Genomic DNA, 13,781 nt, shown 5'->3' with positions numbered 1-13,781 from the left:
GTATATAAGGACTTTTTTTTTTATATGTATGTAAAGATTATTTTTTATATACATATGTATAAAAAGACTATTTTTTAATATATGTATTTAAATATATATATATACACACACATATATAGAGAATATATATACTAAAGACATAAATATATATATACTAAACAATTGCAATTTGGATGTGAATCAATTTTTATTTTATTGTGTGTGTGTAATATACATATATATATACACAGACACACACATATATATATATATATATATATATATATATAAAGAATATCTTTATATATGTATGTGTACATATATACATATTTATACACACACACACACACACACACACACACACACATATACATACATACATACACAATAAAATAAAATAAAAATAAAAAAATCAATTCACATCCAAATTGCAATTGTTTAGTTATTCGGATTTTAAATAGATTCCTAATTTGAGAGGAACATCTTTTTGTCCTGTGACAGTGTGACGTTTCCCACGCAGGAAGTCTCACTTACCTTGTGCAAGATGAACATGCGCACAAAGTAGAAAACAACAGCAGACATTAGACCAGACAAGAGGGGACTCAGGAACCAGGAAACAACTGAAACGACAACAATTGACCATTTTTAAAAAGCCTCCTTAACCTCAGAACCTACTCAGTGGCCTAGTGGTTAGAGTGTCCGCCCAAAGATGGGCAGGTTGTGAGTTCAAATCCCAGCCCAGTCATACCAAGACTATAAAAAATGGGAGCCATTGCCTCCCTGCTTGGCACTCAGCATCAAGGGTTGGAATTGGGGGGTTAAATCACCATAAATGATTCCTGGGCGTGGCCACCGCTGCTGCTCACTGCTCCCCTCACCTCCCAGGGGGTGATCAAGGGTGATGGGTCAAATGCAGAGAATAATTTCGCCACACCTAGTGTGTGTGTGACAATACTTTAATTTTAACAATACAGTCAATTTTTGGGGAAGCCACTCCCACCCGTCAGGTTTGAAACAGGAAACCCTCGCTGTGTGCATCACGTTGCATCAGACCACGCCACGCATCTGCTTTTGTGTAAAAAGGAAAGTACATCTGGGAAACTATTTCATCTCCCGTTCTTCACTGATACAAACTATCCCGTTTGCTTTCAAAAGTGTGTGGGGGTCCTCCACGGAACCACCACTTGGCAACAAAGCAAACAAGAAGGCGTGTGGGACTTACCGATGCGGAGAAGTTGGAGCCACCTGACACCTTGCTGGCCTTTGGCTACCAGAGAGAAGCCGATAGTAGCACCAACGATACAGTGTGTTCCAGAGATGGGGAGCTTGAGGAAAGAGGCAGCCAGCTGCCAGACAGCAGAACCTGGAGTCAAAGAAGCATTGATTACACCCCCACCAAAAATATTCTAATGACCACTGGCCGTGAACAAACCCTGTTTCAATAGGAGTTGGAAAATGGTGTTAGATGTAAATATAAACAGAATACAATGATTTTCAACCCATATTCAATTGAATGCACTACAAGGACAAGATATTTGATGTTCGAACTCATAAACTTTTTTTGGGGGGGGGGGGCAAATAATTAACTTAGAATTTCATGGCTGCAACACATGCCAAAGTAGTTGGGAAAGGGCATGTTCACCACTGTGTTACATCACCTTTTCTTTTAACAACACTCAATAAACGTTTGGGAACTGAGGAAACTAATTGTTGAAGCTTTGAAAGTGGAATTCTTTCCCATTCTTGTTTTATGTTAAGCTTCAGTCGTTCAACAGTTTGGGGTCTCCGCTGTCGTATTTTACGCTTCATAATGCGCCACACATTTTGGATGGGAGACAGGTCTGGACTGGAAAGTACCCGCACTCTTTTACGAAGCCACGTTGTTGTGACCCGTGCGGAATGTGGCTTGGCATTGTCTTGCTGAAATAAGCAGGGGCGTCCATTAAAAAGAGGTCGCTTAGATGACAGCATATGTTGTTCCAAAACCTGTATGTACCTTTCAGCATTAATGGTGCCTTCACAGATGTGTAAGTTAAATGCCTTGGGCACTAATGCACCCCCATACCATCACAGATGCTGGCTTTTGAACTTTGCGTCGATAACAGTCTGGATGGTTCGCGTCCCCTTTGGTCCGGATGCCACGATGTCGAATAATTCCAAAAGCAATTCGAAACCACAGAACACATTTCCACTCTGCATCAGTCCATCTTTGATGATCTCGGGCCCAGAGAGCGTTACTGGATGTTGTTGATAAATGGCTTTCGCTTTGCATAGTAGAGCTTTGACTTGCACTTACTGTGCAGATGTAGCGACAAACTGTATTCAGTGACAGTGGTTTTCTGAAGTGTTCCTGAGCCCATGTGGTGATATCCTTTAGAGGTTGATGTCGGTTTTTGATACGGTGCCGTCTGAGGGATCAAAAGTCACGGTCATTCAATGTTGCCGCTTACGTGGAGTGATTTCTCCAGATTCTCTGAACCTTTTGATGATATTATGTAGCGTAGATGTTGAAATCCCTAAATTTCTTGCAATTGCACTTTGAGAAACGTTGTTCTTAAAATGTTTGCTCACGCAGTTGTGGACAAAGGGGTGTACCTCGCCCCATCCTTTCTTGTGAAAGACTGAGCATTTTTTTTAGGAAGCTGTTTTTATACCCAATCATGGCACCCACCTGTTCCCAATTAGCCTGCACACCTGTGGGATGTTCCAAATAAGGGTTTGATGAGCATTCCTCAACGTTATCAGTATTTATTGCCACCTTTCCCAACTTCTTTGTCACGTGTTGCTGGCATCAAATTCTAAAGTTAATGATTTGCAGCAAAAAAAAAAAAAATGTTTATGAGTTTGAACATCAAATATGTTGTCTTTGTAGCATATTCAACTGAATATGGGTTGAAAATGATTTGCAAATCATTGTATTCCGTTTATATTTACATCAAACACAATTTCCCAACTCCTATGGTATGTACTCACCGAACATGGCGCTGATGGATCCGGCCATCAACACGTGCTCCGAACCGTTGTACATGTTCACGTCGATGATCCCCTTGCGGATGGTTTCGCTGACTTTGGCCCCGAGGAGCACGGAGCCCACGGTCTCGAACACGGTGGCCAGAATGCAAGCCTGTTTCAGCGTGACCACCCCGGAGCCCACGGCGGTGCCAAACGAGTTGGCCACGTCGTTGGCGCCCACGGAGAAGGCCAGGACGAAGGCGATGACGAAGCCCACGATCAGCAGCCATAAATAACCCGTCAAGGGGCCCTGTGTCGCCGCCGCGGCGGCTAACACAACGGCGGTCACAGTTGCGGTTGTCGAAACCATGATTGTGAATTAGATATCGCTACAATTAAAAAAAAAAAATGTGAAAGGACTACAAGGACAAATAAATATGTTTTCTCGCAGGCCCACCTGTTTAACAGGACTTACTAAGCACAGGCGAGAGAGGGGAAGTTTGTTATTGCTATCCTGTAATTATACTAAATCTGGTACAGTTCCTTTGGGTCCTGGCTATCAGGCCGAGTGAACAGGCAGCCATTGTGCAACTGCAGATGAGCACAGGAACATCCTGGAGGAGGGAGAAGACGAGAAGATTAGTTGAGCTTCATTTCATACGCTCGTGACAGCAAAGTTTAGAACACTAGGAAATAAACATGCGGAGTGGAGCTAGGCTGGGCGATACGGCCTTTTATTGATATCTCCATATGTATCACGATACATGATATATATGGAGATATTCTGTCTTAGCCTTGAATGAACACTTGATACATATAATCACAGCAGTATGATGATTCTATGTGTCTACATTCAAACATTCTTCTTCATACTGCATTCCGTATTTCCTTGAATTGCCGCCGGGTATATAGTAAGCGCCTGCCTAGAATTACTGCCGGGTCAAACTCGTTTCGCAAAATATTATTTTTATCAGCCCATGTTTACAATTTCCGCCGGGTCAAACTCGTTTCGCAAAATTATTAGCATATGTCTAGAATTTCCACCGGGTCAAACTCGTCACGTCACTTCCCCTGTAATCATTTTCAAAAATGGAGGAGGCTGATTTCATCCATCCATCCATCCATTTTCTACCGCTTATTCCCTTTCGGAGTCGCGGGGGGGCGCTGGCGCCTATCTCAGCTACAATCGGGCGGAAGGCGGGGTACACCCTGGCCAACACAGATAGACAACATTCACACTCACATTCACACACTAGGGCCAATTTAGTGTTGCCAATCAACCTATCCCCAGGTTGATTTCAATCATTTGAAATCGCATAAAGGGGAGAAGATTAAGAGCATTCTTCTTCATACTGCATTCCGTATTTCCTTGAATTGCCGCCGGGTATATAGTAAGCGCCTGCCTAGAATTACTGCCGGGTCAAACTCGTTTCGCAAAATATTTTTTTTATCAGCCCATGTTTACCATTTCCGGCGGGTCAAACTCGTTTCGCAAAATTATTAGCATATGTCTAGAATTTCCACCGGGTCAAACTCGTCACGTCACTTCCCCTGTAATCATTTTCAAAATGGAGGAGGCTGATTTCATCCATCCATCCATCCATTTCTACCGCTTATTCCCTTTCGGGGTTGCGGGGGGCGCTGGCGCCTATCTCAGCTACAATCGGGCGGAAGGCGGGGTACACCCTGGCCAACACAGATAGACAACATTCACACTCACATTCACACACTAGGGCCAATTTAGTGTTGCCAATCAACCTATCCCCAGGTTGATTTCAATCATTTGAAATCGCATAAAGGGGAGAAGATTAAGAGCATTCTTCTTCATACTGCATTCCGTATTTCCTTGAATTGCCGCCGGGTATATAGTAAGCGCCTGCCTAGAATTACTGCCGGGTCAAACTCGTTTCGCAAAATATTATTTTTATCAGCCCATGTTTACAATTTCCGCCGGGTCAAACTCGTTTCGCAAAATTATTAGCATATGTCTAGAATTTCCACCGGGTCAAACTCGTCACGTCACTTCCCCTGTAATCATTTTCAAAAATGGAGGAAGCTGATTTCATCCATCCATCCATTTTCTACCGCTTATTCCCTTTCGGGGTCGCGGGGGGGGGGGGCGCTGGCGCCTATCTCAGCTACAATCGGGCGGAAGGCGGGGTACACCCTGGCCAACACAGATAGACAACATTCACAGTCACATTCACACACTAGGGCCAATTTAGTGTTGCCAATCAACCTATCCCCAGGTTGATTTCAATCATTTGAAATCGCATAAAGGGGAGAAGATTAAGAGCATTCTTCTTCATACTGCATTCCGTATTTCCTTGAATTGCCGCCGGGTATATAGTAAGCGCCTGCCTAGAATTACTGCCGGGTCAAACTCGTTTCGCAAAATATTATTTTCATCAGCCCACGTATACAATTTCCGCCGGGTCAAACTCGTTTCGCACAATTATTAGCATATGTCTAGAATTCCCACCGGGTCAAACTCGTCACGTCACTTCCCCTGTAATCATTTTCAAAAATGGAGGAGGCTGATTTCATCCATCCATCCATTTTCTACCGCTTATTCCCTTTCGGGGTCGCGGGCGCCTATCTCAGCTACAATCGGGCGGAAGGCGGGGTACACCCTGGACAAGTCGCCACCTCATCACAGGGCCAACACAGATAGACAGACAACATTCACACTCACATTCACACACTAGGGCCAATTTAGTGTTGCCAATCAACCTATCCCCAGGTTGATTTCAATCATTTGAAATCGCATAAAGGGGAGAAGATTAAGAGCTATTCAGTAGGATTTGTGAAGTGAATTATATTTATATAGCGCTTTTCTCTAGTGACTCAAAGCGCTTTACATAGTGAAACCCAATATCAAAGTTACATTTAAACCAGTGTGGGTGGCACTGGGAGCAGGTGGGTAAAGTGTCTTGCTCAAGGACACAACGGCAGTAACTAGGATGGCACCACCAGGAATCGAACCTGCAACCCTCAAGTTGCTGGCACGGCCGCTCTACCAACCGAGCTATGCCGGTTGGTAGAGCGGATTTAAAGGTCCAAGCTAGGGATGCACCGATTAATCGGTAACCGAATATATTCGGCCAAATATGGCAAAAAAAGCCACATTCGGACTTCGGTGGAATGAGTTAAAAACAAGGCCGAATAGTGGCGTGTGACGCAACTTGACGCGGTGACGTTGGGATATGTTGTGTACCTGTATAAGTGTATGAGGTTACAAACACACACTTATTGAGATTTAGTGGGCCCTCTGTTTACATTATTAGCCTGTTGTGTAGGCTACCTGTATAAGTGTATGAGGTTACAAGCACACACTTAATTGAGATTTAATTGAGCCTTCTGTTTACATTATTAGCATATCTACTGTGGCTAAGCAGACTTTTGCCAAAAGGACAATAATTCATGTGTTGTGGGTTTATCCACTTTAATGGACTTTTTTTTTTTTTTTTTGGAATGCATGTTTTGTTTGAAGGCCTAATATAAATGAAAAACTGTGCTTTTTTTGAAAAGTAAGGGCTACTGGAATATTAAAAAAGTCAATATTCAATAAAAAGTTACTTTATTTGAAGAACATGTCTAAATATTTATTCTAGGCTATTTATGCAATATCAAAAAAATAATGAAAAACTGCATTCATTATTCGGCCAAGCGTTTCATTTTTATTCGGCTTCGGCCACAAATTTTCATTTCGGTGCATCCCTAGTCCAAGCTATTGAATATGCTAAAAAGAACAGTAAGCAGCTATGTTTTATTAATATACCGTAGCTGCGTGTGTCAAATACGAGTCAATAAATGACTCCCGCCTCCTGGTGGTAGAGGGCGCTAGTGATCCATCTTGCGACTACTCGGCTGCAGAAGAAGTGACAACAAGCAGCGATCGTTTATTTTTTCATCTTGCTTGCACTTTTAACATGGAGGATTACATATCAAAAATAAAACCATTTTCTAAACTGGACATTCAATCGAAGCAGGAGGTAATAAAAAGGAAGATCTCCATCGAGACAGAGAGAATATTAAAACTGAAGAAAGATAAGGAAGACTTCTATAAACAAGTTATTGATGCTTTTGATCAGAAGGAGCTGCGCATGGACTTCATTTATAAGTAAAGGTGTGACCATAATATTTTTTTTATTAAATGTGTTTCTCGTGATGGTATCCTTACATCACACTCAAATTTAAAAGCGCAGGCCTAAATTTACCGCATGCCTTTGGTAAGCGCCGGAGTGAGAAGAGGTTTTAAATTAATTAGCGCCCTGGGGGCAATTCAAGGAAATACAATGACCATGTGGAGTGGAGGTAGAGCTGGGCAATATGGCCTTTTATTAATATCTCCACATTTTTAAGTCATATCACGATACATGATATACAGTATATATATCTCCATATTTTGCCTTAGCCTTGAATGAACACTTGATACATATAATCAGAGCAGTATGATGATTCTATGTGTCTACATTCAAACATTCTTCTTCATACTGCATTAATATATGCTACTTTTAAACTTTCATGCAGAGAGAGAAATCACAACTAAAAGTGTATTTATTAAACAGTTATTAAGCAGTGGCACAAACATTCATGTCATTTCCAAAACAGAAAGTGCAAGATTGTCAGAGACATTTTAAAACAAGCTATTAGTGCACTTTTGTGCATGATGTCACTAAGATGACATATCAAAACAACACTAAGTTAAAGTGTACTTTTTGTACTGAACGCCACTACAATAGTTTAGAACAAATAAAGTGCACTTTTGTGCATGATGTCACACAAGATATTTCAAATAAAAATGATCTGCATAATAGGAAATCAAATAGTGTATGTCCTTCGCTATGTGGTAGGTTCCTCCTTTTGTTGACATCAATACCTATCACAATAAACTGGGCCTAAAATAAAATCTTAATTTACAATTTTCCCCACTTTTGAAAGAAACCAATGAATGCAAACATAATGACAGGGATCATTCAAAAACAAGTTTTGCTTTTATTTCATCAAAAATTAGTGGTTCGAACTGACACTACATAAACTGCATCTTATAAGCAAAATTTTAAATGGTATAATATTTTTAGACCAGATAAAACATTTTACTTTTAATGCAATCATTTATAAAGAACTAAATCGAGTGCTTTTCCTGGGAAGTAATACTTCTGTAAACAAAAATGTAGCCGTCGCGCATAGGAAAAAAAAAGTAATAATGTCCAACATTGACATGTAATATAGTGCAAATTAAAAACTTCTGTCTTGACAAAAAATATTAGCATTAATCATGAAATAGTAATAAAAATCTGATTAAAGTGAAAACTTAGCTGTCTTTAAAAAACTACTACGGTAAATAAAAATGTATTGTGCAATGTATTAAAAATGCCCAATAATATCGATAAATGTTTTAAAATGTATTACCGGAACTTATCGGTATTGGCTTCAAAAAGTAAAATTTATGACTTTTTAACGCCGCTTTACGGAGTGCTACACGGACGTAGGGAGAAGCACCGAGCGCCAATAAACCTTAAAAAGGCACTGCCTTTGCGTGCCGGCCCAATCACATAATATCTACGGCTTTTCACACAAAGTGAATGCATGCATACTTGGTCAACAGCCATACAGGTCACACTGAGGGTGGCCGTATAAATAACTTTAACACTGTTACAAATAGGCGCCACACTGTGAACCCACACCAAACAAGAATGACAAACATATTTCAGGAGAACATCCGCTCCGTAACACAACAGAACAAATACCCGCGGCGGCGATGACCAAGAAGAACGCGGAGTTGGAATATAATAACAACACTTTATGTACATATTTATATAATATTTACATATTTATATCATATGTAACTACAAGCTCCATTCACAGACAGTCCCATTGCTTTTATGAACAGTCGAGCGAGTCAAAAGCCGAGGAAAAAATATATATATTTTTATTTTATTTGTGGCGGCCTTAATTCTTTCGTGGCGGGCCGCCACAAATGAATGTGTGGGAAACCCTGTCTCGACAATGTATGCAAATAAAATGAAACATTGATATAGTTTTAAAAAGTGGATAGACTCACTCTTTCATAGTACCCTGGGCTCCTTGTTAGTGCACATGTTATACTATCACTATATTGATGATCAAATGCGTCGAGAGCACAGTTTGGATGTGCAACATTATTCTCCTTTTCTCATCATCCTTCTGGGAATGTTTTTGCCCCATAAGCCGATTCTTAGGTGGTGTTTGTTGTGGTCTTGTTGGCTTTCACATGCTAGAATAAGTATGTTGCGACGCCGCATTTTTTAACTAACTTTGCAGCGTGCAGTCATTTCTTCTACGTCTGTCGCCTCAAACAATTTTCTTTTCTTTGGAACAAATGTCTCGCTCTTGGTAGCATTAGACTACGTTTTGCTAGACTTGTGGATCTCCGCTAAGGAAGTAAAGTGGCAGGCGATGGCTACTTCTTCAATGTGATTTTAGAATGTTGTTTATATTGAGTGTTTGCCATAGTTTTGACAAATCCTTCACTCTCCGCCTTGATAGCGGAGGGGATTACAATCAGAGGAAGATTAAATTTAAAAAAATGTTTACATTCAGTATATTTTATTTTTGATAGGTATAGAAAAATAAACAATTATCTATAGCGGCCAATGGAGAACATACACTTATATCGTGATACAACAGGGGTCACCAACACGGTGCCCGTAAGGACCAGATGAGTCGCCCTGTTCTAAAAAATAGCTCAAATAGCAGCACTTACCAGTGAGCTGCCTCTATTTTTGCAATTTTATTTATTTACTAGCAAGCTGGTCTCACTTTGCTGGACATTTTTAATTCTAAGAGAGACAAAACTCAAATAGAATTTGAAAATCCAAGAAAATATTTTAAAGACTTGGTCTTTACTTGTTTAAATAAATTCATAAATTTTTTTACTTTGTTTCTTATAACTTTCAGAAAGACAATCTTAGAGAAAAAATACAACTTTAAAAATGTTATGATTTTTAAACACATATACCTTTTTACTTTTTAAATTCCTTCCTCTTCTTTCCTGACAATTTAAATCAATGTTCAAGTAAATTATTTGTTTTATTGTGAAGAATAATAAACACATTTTAATTTAATTCTTCATTTTAGCGACTGTTTTTTCGACAAAAAATATTTGTGAAATATTTCTTCAAACTTATTCTGATTAAAGTTCAAAAGAAATAGTCTGGCAAGTCTAGAAAATCAAATTTAAATCTTATTTCAAAGTCTTTTGAATTTCTTTTAAAATTTTTGTTCTTGAAAATCTAGAAGAAATAATGATTTGTCTTTGTTAGAAATACAGCTTGGTCCAATTTGTTATATATTCTAACCAAATGCAGATTGGATTTTAACCTATTTAAAACATTTCATCAAAATTCTAAAATTAATCTTAATCAGGAAAAATTACTAAATGTTCCATAATTACTTAAATTTTTTCAAAAAGATTCGAATTAGCTAGTTTTTCCTCTTTTTATTGGTTGAATTTTGAGTTTTAAAGAGTCGAAATTGAAGATAAAATTTAATTTTCTTTTTTCCCCCCTGTTTTCTCCTCTTTTAAACCGTTCAATTAAGTGTTTTTTATCATTTATTCTTTACAATAAACCTTCCGAAAAGTACGACGGAATGACAGACAGAAATACCCATTTTTTTTATATATATATAGAGATTTATTAAAAGGTAAATTGAGCAAATTTGCTATTTCTGGCAATTGATTTAAGTGTGTATCAAACTGGTAGCCCTTCACATTAATCAGTACCCAAGAAGTAGCTCTTGGTTTCAAAAAGGTGTTCCTGTGCTACAGTTTTCAGACATATGGCCCAGCCCTAGTAAAGTGGCGGGCGACCCGGGCGTGGACCACATTCAAACCAAACGACAATTTGTATTCTATTCAATTTGTGAAAGAATACTTTTTTGGTACAATCAGCTCTTTTAAAAACACTCCATTTTTCTTTATTATTTAGGCAAAACTCTTTAAAAATATACACTTGCAATAAATCACATCCACCCTTAGTGTTTTGTTAAACATGTCATGTCTATTTAAAGCTGCGTGCCATATATTTTCGAAAAAAAAACAAAAAACATGACATGACTTGTTGTATAACGGTCAATGAGGGATAACATTTATTTTGTTGTTCTTTTCGTCGGTAAACAACTGATAATGTTAGTATTAGACGTGAACCATCGCCATTGGTGCGTGACGTCATAGTCGGTGATCGGAAATCTACAACTTTCCGAGTTTACGGGAACGCATCATTTTGAGTGTGGCCATTTTCGGGCTCGTTTAGCCGGACAAAGCCGGATCACGACTTCAAAATAGCTTCAATTATAACACGCAGTTGATTTTAAGACAAATGGTATGTTTAAACAGAACAGTTTGGGGACAGAAAAAAGAGTTAATGGAGAGAAAGTGTCGCGTCTGTAGTAGTGGAGGAGGTACGTTTTCATCCGGCGCACGTGTCGTCGTCCATTCATAAAACTACGTCGCACATTTAACTTTTTGTCAATAATCGTAGCATCCATCCATTTGATTTATTTTTTATTTTGCCGAGTCATACATGACTTGACTTTCTTTCCGCGACCCGGATGTGGCTTGTATGAATGAGCGGGCAGGCAGGCGGGAGAACCAGCGAGCCCCCTTCAATGACCTGCCAAGTGCAGGACAAACGACGCTAACGTTAGCCGCATGAGTCTGTAACCTGCGTGCCGTCAAATAGAAGTCACTTGACCAACGTCACCAACGTTTATATTGAGCAAAACTTGAAGTGTTACCACCCGACGTTGACCATTTTTCATTCAACCTAACGTATCGCCGGAAATCATGGATGCTAACATTAGCAGCACCCTCCGCCATATACGCGAGCACCGGGCTGCGTTTAAAAGACAAGAGTACACATTGTACCGCAAAGTACACATTTGAGTTTGACAGACAACACGTGAACTCACCACACGTTTCCTTGCCAATATCCTTGAAGAAGGGCAAAAGCGGGTAAAAGCTAAAGATGCGCGCGCACACACAGGAACGTTATGATGGCGCGCGCGCGCGGAACTGTAGGATATTTTAAAATAAATACAAATAAAATCCTCCGCAAATAGCGGAATGAGGTTTGTAAAAGAAAACGTACAGTTAGAAAGCCGATAGCCGTTTACAGTCCGGAACTGCCTATAGTTGACCGGAGTCCCGTTCACCGTGCGAGGAGCTCAATGACGCCGACGACACAGCTGCGGCAGAGTCGGGAAGGGGGGGGTTTATCAAGAGGCGGTGGGTCGATCCAAAAGCCGACACTATCGATACCAGACTCGCCTCGTATCCGAGCGTGATGACGTCATTCAAGGTCTCTCTTGTTTGTTTATTATTAAAAAAAAAATAGCTTCTGTTGTCCCAACATATTACATATCACTGATGGGTCTGCCAACTTCCGGCGCCCCTTACAAAAAAAAAGGTGAGATACAGATAAACGAGTGGGAGGAATGGGAGAAAATAATTAAAATCAAATAAAATAAATGAAATTGATGAATTGCTTATAGACAGGAATGTCCTTAAACATACTTTGAGGGCAAAATCAAACATTTAAATGAGAACCAATAGTAGTCATTGTTTCTCATTTTGCTTAATTTGTAGGAACCAATTTCCATCCATCCATTTTGTACCGCTTAATCCCTCTTGGGGCGGCGGGGGGGCGCTGGCGCCTATCTCAGCTACAATCGGGCGGAAGGCGGGGTACACCCTGGACAAGTCGCCACCTCATCGCAGGGCCAACACAGATAGACAGACAACATTCACACTCACATTCACACACTAGGGCCAATTTAGTGTTGCCAATCAACCTATCTCCGGAACCAATTTTATTTAAATAAAAATGAAAATGTTATGGCCCTGTTATGCAATCAGCTGTTACAATGTCTTACGTTATTATTCACAAGTTCATTGATTCATGACAGAAATGTTGTGACACCAATAGTTTTATTTCATTATGTCATTATCGATGTTATTATTTAGTTGGCCGAAAAATGACATGGGGGGGGGAATGTCTAAGTCAAATATATCGGCAAACTTACTGTGACGGTCCCATGCCGCCGTGCGGGTTCCATGGACCACCAAGGAAGGACATGATTGACTTGCTTTATTTGTCTGCAGGACAGGTCGCTTTTCAGCTCCTCCTCCACTGCTCGCTCTTCGGTCGCTTTTCAGCCGCCCCCGTCGTCGTCGTCGTCGCCGTCTTGCTCTCTTGTCGTTTCCGCTCCTCATGCACTGCTGCAGGCTCTCCAACTCCTTCTGCCTCACCCTCCTCTGCTGCTGCCCTTTTATACAGTGTGAGGAGATAAGTCAATTGTGTCCCGGTGTGCGAATCACGCACCCGATCTCGCTCGCAGCGTCGCTCCCTGCACGGGCGCCGTCTCCGCCTCCTCTCCGCCATCTTGGGCCGGGCTCAAGCGCGCCCCGCCACTCCGTCGGACTATCGGCTCCGCCTCTCCACAACCTTAAAATGACATATAAAACTGTTAGATTGTTAGTATAGACGTAGAGTTTTATTAAAAAAAAAAAAAAAGCTACATATTTAATATAAGGTAATTACTGGAATTTTACATGAATTTGAAAGTAAGAAAACTGAAAATGCTATGTATAATTAATTTGGTATTTTTCTGTTAAAAAGAATAGTCTGTCATTACTGGCATATTACTTCAAATAACAGGCGGATTGTTTATTTACAGATAATGTCTGCAATTCTACAGTTTTATACACTATTTAAAAAATGTTTGAAAAATTACAGTACAAATTTAGAGTAATTTGCCCTAAAAATAGGATTGTTTTTACAGTGTACTTATGGAGTATATTGTGC

General features: G+C 40.1%; 1 protein-coding gene across 1 annotated transcript in view; it reads right to left on the bottom strand.

The window, feature by feature from the left end:
- slc20a1b (solute carrier family 20 member 1b) overlaps window positions 1-12,191 on the bottom strand; it is a 33,394-nt gene extending 21,203 nt beyond the window's left edge. Inside the window, exons 1-4 of the mRNA XM_061876276.1 lie at window positions 11,887-12,191; window positions 2,953-3,545; window positions 1,202-1,342; window positions 514-599 (exon numbers count right to left, since the gene is read on the bottom strand). Coding sequence (XP_061732260.1) covers window positions 514-599; window positions 1,202-1,342; window positions 2,953-3,301 — 576 coding nt within the window. The 5' untranslated portion in view covers window positions 3,302-3,545; window positions 11,887-12,191. The remainder of the gene's footprint in view (window positions 1-513; window positions 600-1,201; window positions 1,343-2,952; window positions 3,546-11,886) is intronic.
- Window positions 12,192-13,781: the final 1,590 nt, after the last annotated feature.

This window comes from Nerophis ophidion, linkage group LG17 (genome assembly GCF_033978795.1).
Source record: "Nerophis ophidion isolate RoL-2023_Sa linkage group LG17, RoL_Noph_v1.0, whole genome shotgun sequence".
In the NCBI taxonomy this organism is placed as follows: domain Eukaryota; kingdom Metazoa; phylum Chordata; class Actinopteri; order Syngnathiformes; family Syngnathidae; genus Nerophis; species Nerophis ophidion.
This window is presented reverse-complemented; position numbering and strand designations above follow the sequence as displayed.